The sequence below is a fragment of the Piliocolobus tephrosceles genome, chromosome 16 (genome assembly GCF_002776525.5).
Source record: "Piliocolobus tephrosceles isolate RC106 chromosome 16, ASM277652v3, whole genome shotgun sequence".
In the NCBI taxonomy this organism is placed as follows: Eukaryota; Metazoa; Chordata; class Mammalia; order Primates; family Cercopithecidae; genus Piliocolobus; species Piliocolobus tephrosceles.
In genome coordinates this window covers 47325364-47348858 of record NC_045449.1, presented here as the reverse complement: position 1 = coordinate 47348858, position 23495 = coordinate 47325364, and the positions used below count along the sequence as shown (strand labels likewise).

Sequence of the window (23495 nt, the reverse complement as noted above, 5' to 3'; positions counted from 1 at the left end):
AAGAAAGAAAGAAAGGAAAGAAAAGAAAGAGGAAAAAAAAGAGGGGATGCATGTTCCTGGCAGTGCCTGGCTCCTGGTGAGCCCTACATGGTAGCTCACCTCATTAGCTACTGAATCATGGACTCTGCCTTGATTCTCAAACCTAGAAATCAGAATCGCCTTAGGAACTTGTCAAAAATCTCGAACCCCAGGCTCCAATCCCCAGAGATTCTAGTTCAGTGAATATGGGGTCCTGGAAAGGGTATTTTAAAAAGCTCCCAAGTGACTCCTGTCTATGGACAACCTCTGGGAATCTCAGATCCATGAGCACTCCCTGAAACACCCTGGTGATAGGCGCTCTCTACCTCCCATGGCGACCCCTGTCCTCTCTTTGGAGAGCTCTGCTTGACTCACTGTTTTGTTCTTCTGCCATCTCCCTTACAGTGGGGAAGTCCTTCTGGATGTTTCACTTTCCTCTGCCCTATTGTCTCAGCCCAAGGATGGAGAGAAGTGGCAGTAGGTTTTCCCTCCTCTCGAGAGGGTTTTCTGTACAGGCTGTGAGAATGGAAAGATGCCCATGGGGCCAGGAAGTGGTGGAGCAGGGAATGTGGGCATCTCTTCTCCCAGGGTTTTGGTTTCTGCCTTCTTGGCAGGCAGCTACCCCCAGGATCCCTGCCCTGCCTCCCTTCATTTGGACCCCTGTTCCACCTCCTTACTGGCACCTCACTGGTGTCCCCCCTGGCACCATGGCCACCCCCTACTCTTCATCATTGCTGGCTGCCTCATGCTGCCTGAATTCTGTAGCCCCTCATCTGCACCAGCCTGGCAACCACTGACCTTTTAGTTGCCAGGCAACCCCATGACCACCAGACCAGACCTGGTTCCCCACACTGCTGCAGAGCTCCCCGTCCTTCAGCTGGGATGAAGGTGAGACAGAGGCTCTGATGTGGGCTGGCACTGGTGGTCAGCCTAGAGCTGAGCCATAGCCTCTCGGTCACAAGCACAAGTGGCCCCTCCCTGCTGCCCCAGCCTGTTTCTATGCTGCCTTCCTCCTGCCAAGACCCACACCCACCCAGTGGTCAAGGCATTGTGCTTGAGAGGGGAAGCTTCCTGATCCTCACATCTGATCTATTATGGTCCCCAAACCCTCAAGGCCACCTTGGGTACAGCTGGGATACTGCCCATCAGAAGACGATGCTCTCCCTTTAAGAGTGCTAATCCAATTGGAACATTAAATTGAGTTAATATGAAGATGGAGATTAATTAGGGGTAAATCAGGAATTGGGGAGAGAGGGAGCTGAAGAGGAGAATAAATGATTCCTTTTTAGAGATATTTTATTGTTGTCTTTTTTTTTTAATTGTAAAAGGAATCTATTCACACAGTTTTGTAGAGAAATCTATAAAGTAAAAAAAGAAAATTGTCAACCCTGAGATAACCAGTGTTAATGGTTTTGAGTGATTTGTTGTTAAAAATAGACAATTTGTTTTACAAAAAAAATATAATTGGGCAACATTATTTCTTGACAGTATATATATATGTAATACATATGTGTATATAATGCACATAACATGAAAAGATGTAGATCGGATTCATTACCTCACTCCTTGTATCAGTTTCTGTACAACCACCAGATTTCTTGCCCAGGGACTAGGGCAGAATGTCAGGGGCTGTGGTCCTGAGTGACATCCCCAGGTTTCAGCCGAAAGTAGGCTCTTAAAGTGTGGTTGAAATAATCCTGACTCCTCCTCCCCCACGGAGAGAGCCATCAAGCATCCTGTGACATCCTTCCCTACCCCCAGCCAGATATCAGCCTCAGCTACAGCTTCAGAGAAGTGGCTGCTGTCTCTCAGAGGGTCCTGGGGGAGGCTGGCTGGCTGTGTGGCAGCATGTGCCCTGCAAGGAGGGGCTGAGGCCTGGCACATGTGTCATGTGTGCATGTGTGTCACATCAGACTTAACATGTGTATTGTGGGCACTGGGCAGGTCATCTCAAATTCAGGTCCAGCTGGCTTTGAGGAGTTTGGGATAGTTTTCTCAGTCACCCTAAATCAAGGACATTCCCTCTGTCCAGCTCTGTCAGGGTCTGCATCCCCTCAAAGCTGGGATCCTGGGGTCCCAACTCTCTTTGCTTTCTCCCTGGGCCCTGCTTCCCACCCCCACCCCCACCCTCTGAACTCCATGAAGAATAAATTATCCGCTCACAAACCCACCACTTAATTAATGTCTGGAACTAATGCCCCAATTTGCTCAACTATTCTGCTGCTCACGTCGGTAACAAATTTGTGTTGTTGTTGTTCTTCGGAAGCCTGAAATAGCAGCCATGCCCATGGCTCCCACTCACATGGCCTCTTGTCTGTCTTCCCAGGGTGCCTGGGTCCTTTGCCCACTCCTTACCTGCCAGGTGTCCCAGGGAGGCCAAGGCCAGGAGAGACTGGGGAACTCTCTTGTGGCCATGCCAGGAGTCTGTAATCTGTTTGGGTGTCGCTGGCTGGCAGGACCTTCCCAGGCCTGGATATGGGCAGTGACAAGTAAAGGGGGGTGCTCATCCTTGATTCCTCTCACCCTGCTCGGCCCCTGCAGACCCGCAGCTCACGTCACACTCAGGGAGCCCAGCCCGGGCTGGCAGACCAGGCGGCAAAGCTGTCCTACGCCTCGGCCGAGTCGCTGGAGACCATGTCGGAGGCCGAGCTGCCCCTGGGTTTCAGCAGGATGAACCGCTTCCGACAGAGCCTGCCTCTTTCCCGCTCGGCCAGCCAGACCAAGCTGCGCTCCCCAGGTACTGCCCGCCCGGTCCACCCTCCCTCCCGGCACAGGCTCCTCCCTCTGCTCTTCACTCCCTGGAGCCCCCTCCTCCCCTGCAGCGTGCCACCTCGCCTCAAGCTCTGCTCTCTCTCCCCCAGCAACCCCAGCTCTCTCCATCTCTCTCTTGCCCTCAGCATCCCCACCCGACCCCTTTTCCTCCAAGCCTCCTCTCTCCCTCCTGCTTCCTTTTCTGTCCCTTTCTTTCATCCCTCCCTTCTCTCCCATCTCCCTTCTCTAACTCTCTCCAACCTCTCTATCAGCTCACTTCCTCTCGGTTTCCGTCCCACCTGCTCCTACGCCCACTTCCATTTCCTTGTCCAAATTCCTCCAACTGCCTGGAGTCCAGTGAGTGCCTTGAGAGGTCGGAGACCCGGCCTGGCGCCCCCGCCGGCAGCATGAGAGGTGCCTGGGTGCACCTGCACTCGGGGGCGGCGTCTGGCCTCAGACCCTGCCGCTGCGGGGCTGGCGCAGCTCCCGAAAGCTCCCCGCGTTCTCCTGGAGGGCGGCGTGGAGACGGCGGCAGTGACAGCGAGGGCGGTGTCTCCTTCGCAGGGGTGCTGTTCCTGCAGTTCGGGGAGGAGACTCGGCGCGTGCACATCACGCACGAGGTCAGCAGCCTGGACACGCTGCACGCACTCATCGCGCATATGTTCCCGCAGAAGCTCACCATGGGCATGCTTAAGTCGCCCAATACCGCCATCCTCATCAAAGACGAGGCTCGCAACGTCTTCTACGAGCTGGAGGACGTCCGGTGGGCGTAGCCCCAGGGGGATGCGGGAGGGCTTTCCCACACTCCTCCTCTGCCGGGTGCTGGACCCCGCCGGCCCTTCCCCAGCTCCTTCCTGACCCGATCTCAGCCTTTCCCCTCCCCTCCCAGAGCCCTACCGCCCCGCCCCCTTCCTGGGCCATCTCAGCCCCACCCCCTCTCTAAATCATCCACCCCCGCTGGTTCCCTTTGCTTTGAGCTAACCTGAAAATGGCGCCTGAGACCAGGAAGAGGCCGGGGTGGAGGCTGCTCGGGGTGTGTGCTTGTGGCAGGCAACCTGAGCAAAGGATTTAGGAAAGAGTTGGGGCTCCCGGTGCCTCTGGCCACCCCTCTTCTCTTGGCCTGGAGAAGCCACCCCTTCTCCTTGTGCACGGCTGGGGGATGGGTGGTGACCCCCGTCTCCCCGCCTCTCCCAGGGACATCCAGGACCGCAGTATAATCAAGATCTATAGGAAGGAGCCCCTGTACGCTGCCTTCCCTGGCTCACACCTCACCAACGGGGACCTCCGGGTATGGCTGGGCATGCCCAGGGCATTGGGGAGGCTGGGCACATGGGGTCCAGGGGAGCAGGGTCTGGGGAGTTGTCATCGGGAACCAGGGCCAGTTTTGGAGAAGGGAGCATAGGGGCTGAGGGATTAGGGAAGAGCCGCTCTCCCACCTGCTACTTTCCTCTCCATTCCGGGCCTGTCCACTTGAGATTTTGCTAATTTGCCTCCAGATATTCTAAGGCCTCTCTCAGGAGCTGGAGCCACCGCTTCCCCTTCCACTTCCCACCCCTCACGGTAGCTGAGCTGAAGGTTACCCCCTGGTGCCTCTTCATCAGCCACCTTTTCCGCCATGCTGGAAACCCTGATGGGGAAGTGGCCCTAGACGCAGCAGGATGGAGGGAGGGCTGAGACCTGAAGGGACTTCCTAAGCGTCAGGGAGGAGATGCTGGCTGCTCAAGCAAGGGGCAGGGGTGTTCTTGGTGACCAGCCCCGTGGGGTTCCGGGCTGTCTTCTGCGCAGAGAGAGATGGTGTATGCGTCGCGGGAGTCGTCGCCCACGCGGCGCCTCAACAATCTGTCGCCAGCGCCTCACCTGGCGTCAGGCTCGCCGCCGCCCGGGCTGCCGTCGGGGCTGCCAGCCGGGCTGCAGTCCGGCTCGCCGTCGCGCTCGCGTCTCTCGTACGCCGGGGGGCGCCCGCCCTCGTACGCCGGCAGCCCGGTGCACCACGCGGCCGAAAGGCTGGGAGGCGCCCCGCCCGCCCAGGGCGTCAGCCCCAGCCCCAGCGCCATCCTGGAGCGGCGCGACGTGAAGCCGGACGAGGACCTGGCGGGCAAGACGGGCGGCATGGTGCTGGTGAAGGGCGAGGGTCTCTATGCCGACCCCTACGGGCTACTGCACGAGGGCCGTCTGAGCCTGGCCGCGGCTGCCGGCGACCCGTTTGCCTACCCGGGAGCTGGCGGCCTCTACAAGCGCGGCTCGGTGCGCTCGCTAAGCACCTACTCGGCCGCCGCTCTGCAGTCCGATCTGGAGGACTCCCTGTACAAGGCTGCGGGCGGCGGCGGCGGCCCGCTGTACGGCGACGGCTACGGCTTCCGCCTGCCGCCCTCGTCACCGCAGAAGCTGGCCGACGTGGCAGGGCCCCCCGGAGGCCCCCCGCCGCCGCACAGCCCCTACTCGGGGCCGCCCAGCCGCGGCTCGCCAGTGCGCCAGTCCTTCCGCAAGGACTCCGGCTCCTCGTCCGTCTTCGCCGAGAGTCCTGGAGGGAAGACCCGCAGCGCGGGGAGCGCCTCAACGGCCGGAGCTCCCCCTTCGGAGCTCTTCCCTGGGCCTGGGGAGCGCTCGCTGGTTGGGTTCGGGCCGCCAGTGCCAGCCAAGGACACGGAGACCAGGTGAGGGACGTTAATCAGGCTTCAGGGACTGGGGGTGGGGGGTGCGCTGCGGAGAGGGTGCACGGCAGAGTCCGTGGCAGGTGTGTGTCCTGGACTGAGATCCCGGAGTCCTTTGGAGACCTTGAGTAGTCTTGAAGGGTCGCCAGAAAGCATCTTGGATGTGGCAGGGAGGGCATTGGAAAGACCAGCTTGTCATTTTTCTCCCATCCGCAAGATTCAAGGGGGTAGTTGAGAGGTCCCCAGACGAGGACTCTGGAGACTTGTGTTTGCATCCATTTTCTAAGCTTCGGTTTCCCCAACTGTAAAATTGAGGGGCTGAACCACTTTTAGTGGTTTTCCAGCTTAAGAGTTTGCAGCAGTGAGAGCTGTCCAGCACCGAGACAGCTGAAGTCCACTAGGGAGGAGGGTGCTGTTGAGAAATGGTGACAGGGAAAGGAGCACATTCGGGTACCTAGCCTCCAGGCTGAGAAGCCCCTGCCCATCGCTCAGTCCCCTCCTAAGGGTGCAGGGCTGGAGAAGGTAACCAGGGCAGTAGGTAACCTGCGCCCTCAGGCAGCACTGCTGAGCAGTGAGAAGCCATTGGCCTTCACACAGCTCTTACGTGGCCTGTGTGCCAGGCACTGCACACGGTACTGTCAATGCCAAGCTGGGCAAACCCAGTTCCTGTCCTGGTCTAGTGGGGAGACACTCAACATACCTCCACTTCCCTTGGGTGGTGTGGAAGGAGGGGTTCCTTGGGGCTCCTGGGGTCTGTGGAATGTTTTTGGGAGGGGGTCAGGAGAAAGGCAGAGCAGGCAAGGGAAAGCATTGCCAGGCATGGACAGATCGTGCAGCCTTTAGGGAGGGAGTGAAAGGTGAGATGGGAGGCTTTGGACTTGATCCTTAGGCATTGGGGCCCTTTGCATTGTCTGTGTTTTGGCAGCCAGGGATAGGACGGTGTTTCTTCTGGTTACCAATTTAGGAATGGGGGGCTGGGCAGGAGAGACCCTATGCTCAGAGGCGAGGTTGCCCAGACCCCCTTCCTCCCCAGGGAGCGCATGGAGGCTATGGAGAAGCAGATTGCCAGCCTCACAGGCCTGGTGCAGAGCGCCTTACTGCGAGGCTCTGAGCCTGAGACCCCCAGGTGAGGCCCCTCTCCCAACACCACTGCCAGGGCCTGGGGGTGGAGCAGGAGGAAGGGGAAATGGGCATCAGCCCTGCCAGTGTCTCACTGGGTGACCCTGGGTGAATCCCTTCCCTTCTCTGGGACTCTATCCTGACATCAGAGAGCTGGAGGAGATGACATCTAAGGTCCCACCCAACTCTGGAGGTCTGGGGCTGGCCTGGACCCCCTAATGGCTTTTTTTCCCTGTGCCACAGTGAGAAGATTGAAGGCTCCAACGGAGCAGCTACCCCCTCAGCACGTGAGTGACCCTCCCCTCCCCCATCTTTGTTCTCTCAGAGCCTGTTTCCTAATCTATAAAGTGGGGATTAAGCAATAGCTGCATCACTGGCCTTAGCCCAAGAGGTCTTTGCCCTGGCACTTTGGTCCCCACCCTTAGGGCTGGCCACTTGGGGCAGGTAGTCAGAGCCACGGGGTTCTCTGGCTATGTGGTGGAGAGTAGGGAGGACCCTGTCCCAGCCCAGTCCTTCCCAGGCTCACAGTTTGTTCACTTTCTCCCATCCTCGTGGTCCTCTGCAGCCTGTGGGTCAGGCGGCCGGAGCAGCGGGGCCACCCCCGTGTCCGGCCCGCCCCCGCCCTCGGCCAGCAGCACCCAGGCAGGGCAGCCTACCGCCGTTAGCCGGCTGCAGATGCAGCTTCACCTTCGAGGCCTGCAGAACAGCGCCAGTGACTTGCGCGGCCAGCTCCAACAGTTGCGCAAGCTCCAGGTACCGCCCCGTCCCGGGCACCGCCCCACCAACGCCCACCTACTGGTCGAAGCCCCTTGCCACAAGTCCCGTCCCATCCCCTACTACCTCATCCTTTTCCCAGAGCTCCCACGCCCGAGTCCTTCGCCGCTCACTGGTCTCTCTCCGAACCCTTTCTCCCCTTCCCCTTTCTTGAGCTTCCGCCCCCTCGCTGAACCTCCGCTTCCTCACCAAGGCCCTACCCCTCGCCCGTATCCCCCTCATTGAGCCCTCCTTCTCCTTCCCTGAGTCCCCATCGCCCTCCTGGAGACCCAGTCACCCACTGAGCCCCTCCTTCGTCAGTATCCCTCGGGGGAGTTCCAGTTCCTTCCTGCCCTGCAACCCTTTCCCTAAGTCAGCGAGAGCCCTTCCCCCAAGTCGCCTCAGCTCCTCCCTCCTGAGCCCTGACAGTCTCCCCCGGCCCTGCCTGGCAGATGGTCCCACCTGTCAGGAGCTTGGCATCGCCGTGTCCGCTCCTCAAGCGGGCCCAGGGCCCGTCAGGTGAGGATAATGAGCAGAGACAGGCTGGGGAGGGGGCAGAGAATTGCCATCTGGGCAAAGGATAAGGTCTTGCCCACTGCCGCCATTCAGGCTTGGAACTGGGTTGGATCAATGGTTAACTTAGTCTTCCTGTCCCAGCCGTGGAAACTCCATCAAACGCCAGCGCTTGAGTCCTTCATTCCAGTCCCGTCCCCATTCCGAGATGATGGAAGCGACAACTATGCGGCCGCACTGTCGGCAGGGACCTACATAGGGCCACACCCTGTCCCGCAAATATTCCCAACCCCTTCTCCTGCCTCATATTCCCCAGAACTTAACCTTGCCCTCCTCCCCCTGCAATAACCACCCCGTCACTGCTGCTTGCGGCCACAGCCATGCAGCTGCCCCTTTGCATGGCCCATTTAAACGCTCCTCCCTCCACGATCCCCATCCGTTCTCCTCCTGCCTCTGTTCTTCCCTAGAACTTAGCCCTCTGCCCCTGCCCTTCGCCATCCCACCCCTTCGCTGCTGCCTGAGGCGGAGCCAAGCAGCTGCATCTTCTGCCGAGCCCCGCCCTGGATTGGGCAATCCTCTACCCGCCTTCTCCCGGCCCTTCCCCTGCCGCGCGCCTCCGCTCCCCCCACCCGGGTCCATCCGTCCGTGCGTCCCGCAGCTGCAGAACCAGGAGTCGGTGCGCGCGCTGCTGAAGCGCACGGAGGCAGAGCTGAGCATGCGCGTGTCGGAGGCGGCGAGGCGGCAGGAGGACCCGCTGCAGCGGCAGCGCACCCTGGTGGAGGAGGAGCGGCTGCGCTATCTCAACGACGAGGAGCTTATTACCCAGCAGCTCAAGTGAGGCTGGGCCCGCGAGGGAGGGAGCGGTGGGGGTGCGGCCGGAGCGACCCGCCACCTGGTTTCCCTGGGAGGCGCAGCTCCCTTCTCTCTGAGTCACAGGTGGCGTTGGTCTGTTCTGAAGCCTGATTTCCTTCTCTGGCCTGATTTCTGTGTGACCCACAAACCTTTGATCGGCTGGCATTATTCCTGATTTCTTTTTTCTGGCTTGATGCCTGCTTTGCTATGGTCTTGCTTCATAATGATCCACACTCAGGCTTCCTGTGGCCTGCAGCTTCACTGTCATCTGGCCAGCTGCCTGATTTCCCTCTGCTCTCTGCCTACTTTCATTTTGGCCTGTGACCCGTGCAAAGTGACCCTGGGGTAGTGCGTTCAGGTGGAGCGTTCAGGTGCCGCCACTGCTGTAGCCTGGCGCTGACCAGCCACCATTGGAGATCTGATTCCCTGATCTCTGAGTCCAGATATAGCCAAGGAAAACCCACCTTCCTTCCTAGTGCGGCTGGAACAGGGCTGAAGTGTTTTCAGAAGGAAGGAGGAATCATGAACACTCCGCCTCCACATGCTTAGGCTTGGAGGGGTTAACAGAAGACAGTCTTCTGATCCAAATTTAGCAAATGGCTGTCTGGCCAACCATTCCATTGTCTGGCACCTTTGAAGGGAGATGCTGCCTTTCAGTGTCCATTCAGGGAGTGAACACCCCCACCCTGCTATCCCTCGCCAGTGATAGGGATCTGAGACAAGAGGCCCTGCTCCTTCCTGTGGACCCCCTCTTGGTGATACAGGGCACTAGGGGACCTGGAGTCCAGTGCCAGCCCTGAGGTGCTGAGTGACCAGGGCAGTTCCTGCCCCTCTCTGTGTCCCAGTGTCCTCATCTGTACCCAGCATTAAGCTTTTCACCTCTCTTTTCAACAAGGGGTTGAGTTGTACTGGCTGGGGACTCCGGGAGCCAGGAGAGGCTGCTCCTTGGAGCCCAGCTTCCTCACTAAGTCATAAATGAGCCTCTTGCTAGGGGCTCCTTGAGATGGGTCGCTGCTCCTCAGTCTGGGGCCCACATAGCCTAGTGGTACATGTGCATGTCAGCAAGACCCAAGGCAACAATTGCCATGACACCATGTGGCTGAAATAGGGTAAGGGGCCACCCCATGGGGACATAAGCCAGAAGCAGCCACCCCATCACTCTAGGTGTGATAACTTAGTGATGACTCCGGCCAATCTCCAAGCAGATTGGCAGGTACCATCTCTCCTCACCCAGGGAATTCCATTTCTCCAGATTTTCTATCCTTTCGTTGTCCCTTTTCATTCAGCCCAGAGGAGGGGGTTTGGAATATTCAAAAGGAATTTTACCGAGACATTAAAGGAAAATTAAAGGAGATCTAAAAGCACAGAGCCAGAAGATACGAAAGGACAGATTTATGCCACTGTCATTATAAGTGTTTGGTCCTTGGCTCCCTGAGAGCCTTGGTTCTCCAGGAACACAGACTCCACACCCCCTGCCCCATTATCAAACCAATTATTCAGAGAGCTTGGGACCTGCAGTACTGTTTCTGGCAGGATTCTCCATCCTCCTGAAAGGGGGCTCCTGCCTCTTCCGGGTTGGGCAGATACTGGGCTCCAACTTGGCCATGAAGGCCCTCCCTGCCCAGCTCCCATAGCCTTCCCAGGCTTTAACCCTGCAACCCCCCTACCCCATACTCTGGCCATAACCCCTGCACACTTACTCTTGCTCCAATTTGCTATGCCCCTTCCTCTTTCCTGGCAACTTGCTGGAAGTTAAAACTGGTTCTGTTTCATTCAGCTTGACTCACTCACCTGTTCATCTAGCCCAGCACTTAAGGTCTGTCTGGGCATTGCCTTTAGGTGCAGCCTCTGCTGACTGAGACCTTTTAGGTCCTGGAATCCACCTTTGCCTTACCCAGGGCGAGCTTTGTAGGTATGCCACCTGTGCAGTCATTCAGGGCCCCACGCTCGGAAGGGTCCCATTCTTGGTATAATGCTCTGCTGTTGCCATCTTGAAATTCTTAATAATTTTTAAACTAGAGGTGACATTTTCATTTTGCATCAGGCCCCATAAATTATTTAGCTGGTTCCATTTTGACTCTTCCCTGTTGACCCCTCCAGGACTAAATCTGGGTTTGGAAAGCCTAGCCACTTTTTCCTCCAGTGTCTAGACTAGCTGGCCTGGGACTCATTTGCAGAACTTGCCCAGGTTAGAGGCCCCACAACTTTGGCAGATTGGATGATGAGAAAATCAAGTGGGGAGGCCTAGTCCCTCCTGCCTGGGAGTTGCAGTGTTGTCATCTCCTGAAGTCTTATTTGAGTCCTTTACATGACAGTCTCTTCCTCTTCTGAGTGATGTTTGGGAGTGACCATTTTATAAAACTGGCACAGCTTGGACCAGTCAGGTATCGCACATATGAGCAGGGGAGTTGTTCTTTCCCATGTAGTAGGGCGAGAGCTGGGCTAGGACAGTGTATGGATTGGGGTCAGCATGGGTGATGTTGGTGTAGTGTGGAAATGAGATACAGCGGAACCAATGGCTGATGTCAGATGTGAGTAGATCCTGCTCTGCCACAAAATGGCTGTATGACCTTGGACTAACTAGTTAATCTCTATGAATATCTTTTTTCCTTTTTTTTTTTTTTAAATGCCAGAGTCTTAGTTAGGATAGCTAATTAGTTAGGGTAGCTTGCTATAACAAATAAGCTCCCAAATTGTTTAGTAATTCAAAAGTAATAAACATATCTTTCTCATGGAACAGTATTGGGTGTGTTAGGCGGGTGGCTCTTCTCCGTGCAGTAAATCAGGGACTCAGGCTGATGGAGATTCTGCTGTCTTCAACATGTGTTTTCCAAGATCACCCAGAGAGTTTCCAACTAACGAAAAAGAAAAAGGAGCATGGAGGATCTTACATGGGAGGTTTTTGTGGGCCAGGTCTGGAAGCAGCATGTACTCCTTCCACTCATCTTCCATTGGGTAGACTTCAGTTAAATGGCCACTTATCACTGCAAGGCGGGCTGGGATGTGTAGTCTAGGCTCTGAGCCACTGTTTGTCTGTGTGTAAGCTGGAGATAATAACTGTTCCCACCTCCAGGATTTGTTTAGAGGATTAATCAAAGTAATGAAAGCCAAGGCTTGAGTGTGGCACCTGGCATACAGTAAATGCATAATACAGGATAGCTCTTTAACTGGTAGTGCTGCTAAGTCACAAGCTTTTGCCCTTGACTCCAACCCAGTCTGTCTTTTCACCTGTTAGTTGGATGAAGATGGGTAAGGTGTGCTGATAAGATTTGCTGATGACACGGAGCTTTAAACGGGAGCAAATCTGTTGGATGATAGAACTGAAATTCAAAAGTTGTTTGCACCTAGATTGAGCTGAAATCCAACAGATGGGATTTGACAGGAATGTATATAAAGTTCCACATTTGGGTCAGAGATGTCAGCGACTCAAGTACAGAACTGAGATGACCTACCTGGGCAGCAATTTCTTCTCTCTCTTGTTCATTCATTCCACAATTATTTCCCAGAAATCTACTCTGCACCAGGCACCATGCCAGGTGCTAGAAACCAGAGATGAATCTAGAAGACATGGTCCTTGCCTGCCTGGGGTTAGTAGTCCAGAAGGCTGCACAACCCAGCCAACAGGAGCTTCAGCAGTTTGGAGGGCAGGAAGCAGACCCAGCAACCACAAGGGGAAGGGCTGGAGGAGAGCTTCCCATTGAGACCTGAGGATCAGTGGGAGTTAGCACATGTGTGTGCATGTATGTGTATGAATGAATGGAATATTCTAGGCAGAGAAAACAGCATTATAAAGAGCCAGAGAGGGCAGCACATGTAGCACCTCAGAGCAGTTCTGAAGGGTTCTAAGCAGAAGCCAGATGGGACGAGGGGTACAGCGGCACGGAAAACAAGAGCAGCTCCCAGGCACTGAGCCCTTGCCGCCTGCATTAGCTCATCCAATCTACCTGATGGCCCCCATGAAGGGGGAACTCTTTTTTTTTTCCTTTTTTTTTTTTTTTTTGAGATAAAGTCCCACTCTGTTGCCCAGGCTGGAGTGCAGTGGCACCATCTCGGCCCGCTGTGACCTCCCCTCCTGGGTTCAAGTGATTCTCCTGCCTCAGCCTCCCAAGTAACTGGGATTACAGCCACATGCCACCATGGCCGGCAAATTTTTGTATATTTAGTAGAGACGGGGTTTCGCCATATTGGCCAGTTGATCTCGAACTCCTGACCTCAGCTGATCTGCCCGCCTCGGCCTCCCAAAGTGCTGGGGTTATAGGCATGAACCACCACACCTAGCGTGGAATTCTTACCATCCCTATTTTTTGGACGAGGAGGTTGAAGTCCAGAGATATTAGGTAACTTGCCCAAGATCTCTCCTCTGGCAAGGGCAGAGCTAGGATTGGAGCTTGGATCAGTCTGACTCTAGAACCAAGTTTTCAAGTACCATCTTCCTGCCCTTTTTGGCTGCACTGAAAAGTTTGGATGTTAGCCTCAGGATGATGGGATCCATTTAGGGTTCAATGGCAGGAGGGATGACCTGATCTGATTTACAGTTTAGAAGGATGTAGGGTCTTAAATGACACAAGTTCAGCATACACTAGCTGAAAATCTAAAGCAGCTTTGGCCCTCAGGAAAGAGGCTGTGTGGTTGGATCATTTGGGAGAAGGGCAATGAACATGGCAGTTTCCCCCGCAACAAGAGACCTCCCCAGGGGCACGTGCTCTGCCTCTGGTTCTCTGAAAGGCAACCAAGTTCTCTCTGCTTCCTTGGCAGAATAGAATCAGGGGATGCAAGTTACAATGAGAGATGCTTGGGCAGATATTGTTGAGGATCAGAGCTTCCAAGGGGTACAGATTGTACAGGGCACCTCTTAGGGAGAGCTTCTGAAGTCTCCTCATCTCTGAGATTTGGCATTGCAGATTTTACTTGAGCATGTGGTGTGGTGGCTGGCTTTTATGTTTGTTTGTTTTTGAGACAAGGTCTCCCTCTGTCACTCAGGCTAGAGTGCAGTGGCACAGTCACGGCTCACTGCAGCCTCAACCTCCCGGACTCAAGCGATCCCCCTGCCTTAGCCTCCCCAGTAGCTGGGACTACAGGCACCTGCCACTACACCCAGCTAATTATTTTATTTTTTTGTGGAGATGAGGTCTCCCTATGTTGCCCAGGCCGGTCTTGAACTCCTGGGCTCAAGAGATCTGCCTGCCTCAGCCTCCCAAAGTACTGGGATTACGAGCATGAGCCACCACGCCCAGCCTCCTGCTTTTACTTTTGATCCAACTGGTGGCCTGATTTATTTCCAGCTGCCCAATTTCAGGGGGCTGGGCTGGCATCTCAGGCCAAAAGAGCTGAGAGGGTCTCTCTGTGGCTGCAGTGACCTGGAGAAATCGGTGGAGAAGATCCAGAGGGACGTGTCCCACAACCACCGGCTGGTTCCTGGCCCTGAACTGGAGGAGAAGGCACTGCTGCTGAAGCAGCTCGGGGAGACGCTGACGGAGCTCAAGGGTGAGTCTGGGGCCTGCAAATGCAGCATGTTGTCCAGGGCGGGGCAGTCTGCCACATTCCAGCCACCATCCCCTCCTCCCAGTCTGCGGTGCTTTCTCTGGCCCCCGGCTCATACCTTCCTGTCTCCGAAGCTCACTTCCCGGGCCTGCAGAGCAAGATGCGGGTGGTGCTGCGCGTGGAGGTGGAGGCGGTGAAGTTCCTGAAGGAGGAGCCCCAGCGCCTGGATGGGCTCCTCAAGCGCTGCCGCGGGGTCACGGACACACTGGCCCAGATCCGAAGGTCATTCTGTCCCTGACCTCTGATTTCCCATGGGGTCACACACTGGGCCCAGACCCATAGGTCAGACTGAACCCTTACCCCAACTCCCCCAAAGGTCACTGACGTGCCGACTGAACTGGCACCTCAGCTCTGCCTTGTGACCCCTGCATGCTGTAGACCTGGCTTCCTCTTATACCAGGGCAGTCACTCCTCCCCAGGCCCTCCCACCTCTCCTGCAGCATCCCAGGATGCTGCCTCCCACCCCATCTCCCTCAGGCCAGCCTTCCCACAGAAGGGTCATCACCTGCTGGCCTCACAGCTGCTCCCAACTCTCCCAACCCCAGGCAAGTGGATGAGGGTGTGTGGCCACCCCCCAACAATCTCCTGAGTCAGTCCCCAAAGAAGGTGACGGCAGAGACTGACTTCAACAAGAGCGTAGACTTCGAAATGCCACCCCCCAGCCCCCCACTGAACCTGCACGAGCTGAGCGGACCAGCTGAAGGAGCCTCTCTTACCCCTAAGGGGAGCAACCCCACCAAAGGCTTGGACACTCCTGGCAAGAGAAGTGTGGACAAGGCTGTGTCTGTCGAGGTGCTGGGGCCAGGGATTGTGGATGGGGCCGTGAGCCAGGTTCACACATTCTTATGACCATCCTTCCTAAGGTGGGAAATGCCAGTCATGTGGGTCTTTTTCCTTGGGGGAGGAGGGCCAGTGCCCTAATGGAAGTCTAAGAAGCACAATGAGGGTGACATTAGCCCTCCTAGACAGAAAGCATATTATGAAGCTACAATAATCGAAGCATTATGATGTTTGCCCAAGAATAGACTATGTAGTCAGTGAAATAATAGAATGCCCAGAAATAGATCTAAGTTTATCATGAATGCAGTATATAATGAGGGTGGCATTCCTACCCATGGGGATGCCATGTCATACCCACGAGAAGTCAAAGAGTCTTCCTGGAGGTGGGATCAAATATGAGGCTTCCTTTTCTATTTCTTGCCTCTGTGGCTTGGGGGGTAGGCTGAGGCCCCAGAGTTCCTGGAGCTGGAGAGCTACCTTGGTCCTGACCCCTGGATCCCTCTTAAGGCTGCAGAGCGAGACTGGGAGGAGAAGCGGGCAGCCCTGACCCAGTATAGTGCCAAGGACATCAACCGGCTGCTGGAAGAGACACAGGCAGAGCTGCTCAAGGCCATCCCTGATCTGGACTGTGCCAGCAAGGCCCATCCAGGCCCGGCTCCCACTCCAGACCACAAGCCCCCCAAGGCCCCCCACGGCCAGAAGGCAGCCCCCCGAACGGAGCCCAGCGGGAGGAGGGGCTCAGGTATGGGGAGTAGTAGGGCTGGTGAGGAGCCCAGCATTGGGGAGTGCCCTCCTCGGGAGCTCAGGCTGATGGGGGAGGCACTGGGGACTCAAGATCATTGTGGCCGGGCTGCCAGGCAGGGAGGCCCTGGGACACCAGCCGCCACTAAAGGGAGACTGGGACCCAGAAGGACAGGGCCAGCTGGATTCCATCCCGGCTTTTCCCACTTCCTGGGAAGGGAGCCACTGAGAGGACCAGGCAGGGAGGACAAGCAAGTCCAGGCAGTCATCCGCCTCCACAACTTGGCTGGGTGCATGCCACAAACCAGGCTGTGTTGAGGGTGGGTTCCAACGCTGATACTGACACAGTTCCCATGGTCCCCAGCCTGAGTCATGGTCCCGGGGTAGGCAGAAATCCAGACCAGAAGTGGCAGTCATCATTCCTTCATTTTATTCATTCCTGCAATGCATATTTGTTAAGCACCTACTGTGTGCTAGGTGCTGGAGATATGCAAATAAGACAGGGCTTGCTTTCAAAGAGCTCAAAATTTAGTAGGGGAAATAACACTGACATTTGTGTGTATCAAGCACTTGCTCTGTGATAAGAACTGTTCCATTGCTTTTAATGTATTCATCCTTACAGTTTTATAACAAGCCCAGGAGGCAGGTATGGTAGTTATTCCCATTTTACAGAGGAGGACATAGGCTCAAAATGATTAAGTAATCTGTGCCGGGTCATGCCTAGTATGTAAACCAGAAATAGAATGCAGATGTTAAATGTAGTAGCAGAGGTGAATGCCGGTACTGTGCAGTCCTGGTGGAGGCCCTAGGAAGGAAGGAAGGGGTGGCAGGAAGGCTTCCCTGAAGAGGTGACTTTTCACTGAAGTCTTGCAAATGAGTGGGCACTTCCCTAGCCAGTGAGAGAGGGTACTCCAGGGTGAGGGAACAGTGTGTGCAAACGCCTGGAGGTGTGTGTGTGTGTGGTGTGGCCTCAACAGGGTCCAACCTGGGAAGCAGCAGGCAGAGCTGTGGCTGAAAGCCTGGTAGGTGCAGAGGTGCTGGCCTAAGGAGCTTGGACATCGTTTGGGGTGGTGGGGAGCCACTGCAAGATCAAAGGCAGGGGAATGTCATGGTTAGAGTGACCTCTCTGCAGGTTACCCTGGAAACAGGGCTGGAGGACTAATGGGGGGAAAGGAGAGCCCAGTGGGAGGGACCAGGATCCCTGGAGGAGAGATGGAGAGCTGAGCCAGGGCAAGGGTGAGGGACAATGGGAAGGAGGTGGTTAGAGCAGCGCCTCTCTAACTTGAATGTGCGTCCGTCACCACAGGATCTGTTCAACCAGATCCTGATTTAGCAGCCCAGGAGTGGGGCCTGAGCTGCAGTTCTGACAAGCTTCGAGGCGCTGCCAGTACTGCTGGTCCACAGACCACACTTGGAGTAGCAAGAGTGCTGTCAGGAGAGGGACAGGGCTTGGAGCTGGCGTGCAGGAGGAGATAAGAGAAGGAGGGGGCCCTGTGTTCTTGCCCCCAGGCTTTCCTCTCACTTCCTCCTGGTCCTCCCTGGAGGAGGAAGCAAGGTTTATCCCCTTCAAGTTAAATGTAGTGCACTGACTCCAGGGTTGCAGGCCCGCTGACCCCTAGCCCCTTGGTGCCTGCAGATGAGTTGACAGTGCCCCGATACCGCACAGAGAAGCCCTCCAAGTCACCCCCGCCGCCCCCTCCCCGCCGGAGCTTCCCCTCCTCCCACGGCCTGACCACCACACGCACTGGAGAGGTGGTGGTCACCAGCAAGAAGGACTCGGCCTTCATCAAGGTACCACTCCCACCTCAGACAGCGGGCCGGGGGACTGAGTTAGGATGAATCCTCAGGTGACTTCTGGAGACCCTCTGGGGTGGGAAAGAGACCCCTTTCTCAGAGAACATGGAAGGAAGGAAGGGGTGGCCGGTGGCAACTTTGTCCTGCTAGTTTGGAATTCCGGGTATGTGTATTTGCCTTAATTCCATGCTAGGCCCCTGTCCGTTGAGGGACACCATGGGGCCTGGGAGGTGAGCTGGTGCTGAAGCTGGGCAGAGCCTGGCCTTGACAGGGGTCCCGGGCCTTGCAGAAGGCCGAGTCCGAGGAGCTGGAGGTGCAGAAGCCCCAGGTGAAGCTGCGCCGGGCCGTGTCGGAGGTGGCCCGTCCAGCCTCCACACCACCCATCATGGCCTCGGCCATCAAGGACGAGGATGACGAGGATCGCATCATTGCAGAGCTAGAGGTAGGTCAGGGCACACCTGGCCCCCAAGGTCTCAGCCAGGCCCCCTTCTCTGCCAGGCTGCCCCCAGGCCAGGTGACAGGATGAGACAGAAGATGGGCTCTTGGGCTCCCTGTGGAGCACTGGCTGTTCAGACCTCAGCCTTTTGCCTCCATTTCTTCTCCACTGTGAAATGAGGGGTGGGGGTCTAAAGTCTTCTCTCCTTGCAGATTTGAGTTTTTAAATTGTAGTCTCTGAGTCCCCCCAAGTATCCCCAGACCTCCTGCACTCTGAAAACTCCATATTCTAAGATTCAGAGATCACCGAGTTTGGAGACCCCCATCCCCGAGTGTTCCGAGATCAGCTCATGCTTGAGACCCCATACTTGGGTATTCTGAGGACAGAACTCTGAGACTGTCATGCCCCATGCCTTGACTCTCCCAGCGGTGTCAGTCACCACACTCAAGCGTTCTCAGCCACCCCCAGCCCCAGTGCGGGGCCTCTGGAGGTGACCAGATGAGGGCAGAGAGGGCTGGCGGCCATGGCAAAGGACCAAGGGGTGAGGCTGGGGGCTGATGCCATCCCAGGCCACCCTCCCCAAGGATGCCGGGGCCACAGGCCAGCACCCCCCTCCTCCCTGATGTCCCCTCCTCCAAACCTGCCCCCACCTTCTGCTCCCCAGGTGTTTGAGAGAAGCTCAGTGTCTTCCCTCCCCCCCACGCCCCGCCGCCAGCTGATCCCCACCTTGCTGTCCCCCCAGGACCTGGGGCCCCCCGGGGGCTCAGCCCCAGGCCCTACACGGAAGGTAACGGGGCTGCTCCCACTTCTCCCAGCTTTCTCTTTGCCTGTGCCCCCACAGCTTCCTCTCCTCACCTCCCACGCTAACCCGCTAAAATGCCAGTCACCGTCCCGAGTCCCGCCACTGCCACAGCCACTGCCACAGCGTTACACGTGGACTCACCCCTCCCCCACTCCAAGGACAGGTGCATAACCCTTCCTCCCTGCTGCCTGCTGGGGGGCTCCCCGAGACTCCAGCAGCCTGGGTGTCTGCTGGCCCCTTGTGTCTGCATTTTCTCACGGGCTTGCTGATGGAGGCCTGAGTATTTTGTTCTGGTTCGCAGTCTGAGCTTAGGTCTGGCCCGAAGGCTGAGTGTGGTCTTGGGCCAAGATTGGAGTTTGGATCTTGCTCACAGGATGACTTTGGGTCCAACTCAAAATCTGACCTTGTCCTGAGCCCTTGCCTAGCCCCTACCTCCATCTTCGCTGCTCTGCTGCCTGTGCCGGGGAGGACTCTTGTTTTTTCCACTAGAATCTATGCCTTGCGCTGGGGGCCAGGACGCCACAGGGGTAGGCTCTTCTACAGCCTCACCAGCCCATGGCCCACGTTGCTCTCTTGGACAGAGAGCCTGGGATGGAAGAAAGCCATGCCATTCCTTGGCTGCTGGTTCTTTTGGCATTGGGAAGTTCTTCCTTCTCTCTAACTTCAGTCCTTGCTGCTGTCCTGCTGCACTTATTTCCTCTTTATTCTTTCCTGGGAATTTGGGGGTGAACCTGCTGTCTGCACCCCACCCCTGGGGACTGTGTTTGGGGAGGAGGGGAGGGGGAAGGTCTGGGAATCTCTCTCTCTGCCAGGTCAGGTTAAGGCCGGGGCCCTCCGCTCTGGGGAAGGAGAGCCTCCCATGTGCACACATTCCCTGTCTGGGGCTCCCTGGCCCACAACAGGCTCTGTGCTGATGGCCACCTGATTTCTGGCCTGGCTGGAGGCCTGGTGGCACTTTGGTTTCCTGGTAGGGGAAGAGCAGAGGGGCATCAGATAGTGGACAGTGCCTTCTGCTGGGCAGGGGATGGGCACAGAGCAGTGTGAGGAACCTCTAGGACGAGCTCTATGGAAGGGGCGCCTCCTGGACTGGCCGTGCCCTTGGCACTTTGGCCCCTCCCATCCAAGCCCTGCCCCTTTCTGGCTCTGGGAGCCCATCCTGAGGGGCCCAGTGGACAAGGCCTTTTGCCCCTGGCTGACCCTCTGCATCCTGCGGCAGCATCGGGCTGTGGAGCCGGGCGAGTATGAGGTCGCCCTCTCTGCCTCCCCAGTCAGCATCCCCCGCTTCCAGGTAAGCAGGTGGCAAGGCTGGGTGGGTTCCTTTGGGAGGGGGTGGTTGGGGGTCCCTGCTGCCCCCCCATCTCCCCACGGCTCCCTTTAGTGGAAGGAGCACTGGCCTTGGAGTCAGACTTTCTGGGTTCAAATCCAGGCTCTACCACTAACTAGCTGCGGGTGGGTGGCCTTGGGTGAAGCATGTAACGTCCCTCGCCCTGGTGAGACCAGCAGTCACTTCACGGGTTAAGGTAGGCACTGAAGGTGAGGAAGGATGTGACGGCACCTGGCACAAGCCTGGTGCTCAGAGTTAGACCAGGATTCACTCATGTCGGGGAGTGGTACTTGGGGCTTCCCTCTGTGCCCTCACCGAGGCCAGGGCCAGGGATGCTGGCACCGGAGCAGGTGCCCAAGGGACCTTTGCCCGAGTGTGTGTGCAGCAGAGGATGTGGCAAGGGGCAAGCCCCACCCCTTCCAGCTGTGAAGCTCTTGGGGAGAGCACACAAAGCTGGGGTTGGCCAGAAGTCTCTGGTTTGAGATGCCAGAGGCTGACATGTGGTCTCTGCCCACACGGGGCCAAAGGTTTCCATCATTCCATTCATTTCAACAAATAACTAATATTTATGAAGCACTCACAACATGCCCAGCGAGCTCACTTCATCCTCCACCGGCCCCACCTTGGTGTTGAGTCATTGCACAGATGGGCACACTCACGGGAGCAACCCTGAGACCGGCTCCCGGAGGCTCACATGGGTGGTGTGAAGTAAACGTGTGCCTGCCCTGGCCAAACCGGCACCTTTACTGGAAAGTAGGAGGCCGTGGGGTATGGTGGGAAAGACCTGAATTCTGGTCCCAATTTTGCCTCCAACTTACTGGGTAGCCTCTGTCAGGACCCTCCCTGCCTCAATTTCTAAAAGAAAGTGGCTAGGCTCACCTAACTGTAACCCCCATTTTAGCTTGGGGTTTGGTTGTAGGAATCATACTCTTCCTCATCTTCCTTCTCCCCGCAGGCTGCCCCAGGTCCCAGGGCCTTCTGCATCCCAAAGATCATCTTAACAGAGTGTGCCCCTAGCCCTCCTAGCCCGCCAGAGGCCAGACTTGAGGAACTGGGACCCAGGACAGGTCCCACCCCAAGACCATGGACCCTGGCTGACAGCGGGAGGGGCTGGGATGGTCCACAGGCCCCGCCAGGGGTAGTGGGAGAGACTCCTGGGCCGAGGAGCAGCTTCGTGCCCTGGAAGGAGGGGGCAGCTCTGAAGAGACTGGGCAGAGGAGGCTGCAGCCTAGAGGATGGAGAAGCCAGGGTACCCTGTCCTCAGGGACCAGCCCAGGATGGGATTCCGGAGACCTCTACTGCTGACACCTACCCAGAGGAGATCCTCAAGGACTCTGGACACGATGCCCAAACCTGCAGTAGGGAGCACCAGGGCCAGGCTGCTGCCAACTCAGGCTGTGCCACATGGGGCACCACTGCCCAGCGGATGGACAGCCTGGAGGAGACGCTCCGGGAGCTGGAAGCCACCCTGAGCAACATGGGCACAGGCCCTGCCGTGGGGTCCCCTGGCAGCCCCCCACCCCTACCCCTCAGCCCCCAGGTGGCTGCCCCCTCTTCATCCTTCCCTGCTGCCTTCCTCCTCCATTTCCAGAGTCGGATGGAGTAGGGGGCGGCAGGAATGCCAGGCCAGCCCCCTCCTCCCACCAGCCTTCTCTCAGCTCTTATCACTCTCCTGGGAGCCTGGTGTCAAAGCAGGGTTTGCAGGCAGAGTCCGAGGCAGGCTGGGAAGCCGGCCTACCCAGGGGTCGGCCAATCCCCAGCCTTGGCAAGAACCAGGGCCTCTCCCCTTCTGCTCTGTATCTGTAAACCAACAAATAAAGTTCTCTCCCCACCTTCCCTCTCCATGCTCCCCTCCCCCTCCTGTCTCTGACTCTCTGTCTCTGTCATCTCTCTGCTTGCGCCTCTGGATCCCCAGTGCCCCGTGGGCAGGCCTGGTACTTGGGGAGGTTCATGGGAGCCAAGCTTGCCCATCCCTAGGGAGACCTCACCTCTATCCTCCCCTTAGGAGTAGCATGTGGGCCTGGGGCTGCCTCTCTGCTCTGTGTGCCATTATAGAGAGCCCCTCGCCGGCATGTGCACTCAGGTCCAGGTGGTGCCCCTTGCCGGGAGTGGGGTTGCTGCTGGGGACCCTCACTTTAGCAGAGGCTCCCCAAGGAGGGCATCAGCTGCCTCTGGGCTACTCAGGGAAGCCACTGAAGAGCTCTCCCTCAAGAGCTGTTGGGAACCTGGCTGGGGCCCCATCCCTCTCCTGCAGGGAGACCATAAATGGGGACTCAGAGAGTAGACCTGGGTTCTGGACTGGGATGTGGAGCCAGAGAGGGGTCTTCAGGTCTCAAAAGGTCCCACTGGGGAGGTCCTAGCCCCGAAACCCCACCCAGTGCTAGGGTTCCTGTGTGATTCACCCCACGTGCACCCGGCAACTGCAGCCCTGTTCCTCTTCTTGCAGAGTGGTGGAGGCAGCGTACCGCCCATGAAGGTGGTGACTCCGGGGGCCTCTCGGCTGAAGGCGGCCCAGGGCCAGGTGGGCAGCCCTGACAAAAGCAAACATGGCAAGCAGAGGGCCGAGTACATGCGGATCCAGGCCCAGCAGCAGGTGAGGGCAGGGACTGTGGGGGCCACCCAGGCCCGCTCTGCTGCATGCCGCGCCCCTGCCCAGCTGGGCATCTCCTGCCCCTGCTCCCGTGACCAGCTTTCCCAACCTCTGCCCAGACAGACCTTCCCTGCCAGGACTGCCCCACCCACCCCCTGAGCCATCTTCTCTCTCCTCCTCCTGATCCCAGAGCTTTGGATCTGGGTAGGCACATGAGTTCTCAGCCAGGCACCTCCCTTCTCAGGAGTTCCCTTACTCAGACACAGAGAAGACTCATCTCCAGCTGCCACTGCTGGCTCCTGGAGGAGGGAGCGGGTTTGTGGCTCCAGCAGCCCCAAGGTCTGGGTCCCTGGCCTACCCTGGGGTGCAGAAGGGGGATTTTGCGGCCCTCTGCTTCCTGCCATTCTGTTTCTCTCTCCGCTTTCCTCTCCCTCTTCCCAGGGCTCCGCCTGCTATTCAGGGCCCCCCTCTCACCTCAGCCTCCCTCTTAGCTCTTAGGCCACCCCTAGTCAAGGGAGAAGCCAACTTTGCATCTGCTTTTCAGCCTTGTGTTTGGGTTTCGGTGGGGTCACCTCCCGTCTTTGCAAGGTGGGGTGGGGACAGGGCGAGGCACTTTGGCCCTCGGGAAGGGTAGGGGTGCAGCAGGAATTGCAGGGGTGCCGCAATCTCTTTCAGATCTAATGAGCAGGCGCAGGGGCTGTGTGGAGAGTAGACACACCTCACCCGTGGGTGTTTATTGCCCATGTGGTCTGGTCAGAGGCTGCAGGGTGGCTCCTGGACCTAGATATTGTGAGAGACCCTTAGTGCGCTCGTTTGATTCAGTGAATATT

The 23495-nt window shown here is 57.2% G+C and overlaps 1 protein-coding gene across 10 annotated transcripts in view; it reads left to right on the top strand.

Annotated features, from left to right (window-relative positions):
• SRCIN1 (SRC kinase signaling inhibitor 1) overlaps positions 1–23495 on the top strand; it is a 75406-nt gene that overhangs the window by 39527 nt on the left and 12384 nt on the right. For 6 of the 10 annotated variants that reach the window (XM_031934260.1, XM_031934263.1, XM_031934262.1 and 3 more), the window contains 18 exons: positions 2560–2755; positions 3334–3532; positions 3964–4057; positions 4555–5423; positions 6454–6546; positions 6783–6826; positions 7105–7292; positions 8464–8639; positions 14011–14141; positions 14273–14420; positions 14744–14990; positions 15486–15720; positions 17356–17510; positions 17803–17955; positions 18614–18736; positions 19773–20039; positions 21031–21615; positions 22522–22668. In XM_031934260.1, coding sequence (XP_031790120.1) covers positions 2560–2755; positions 3334–3532; positions 3964–4057; positions 4555–5423; positions 6454–6546; positions 6783–6826; positions 7105–7292; positions 8464–8639; positions 14011–14141; positions 14273–14420; positions 14744–14990; positions 15486–15720; positions 17356–17510; positions 17803–17955; positions 18614–18736; positions 19773–20039; positions 21031–21615; positions 22522–22668 — 4050 coding nt within the window. Of the gene's footprint in view, positions 1–2559; positions 2756–3333; positions 3533–3571; positions 3803–3963; positions 4058–4554; positions 5424–6453; positions 6547–6782; positions 6827–7104; positions 7293–8463; positions 8640–14010; positions 14142–14272; positions 14421–14743; positions 14991–15485; positions 15721–17355; positions 17511–17802; positions 17956–18613; positions 18737–19772; positions 20040–21030; positions 21616–22521; positions 22669–23495 lie in introns of those variants that run through there. The other 4 variants (XM_031934266.1, XM_031934265.1, XM_031934261.1 and 1 more) reach the window with 3 other exon arrangements.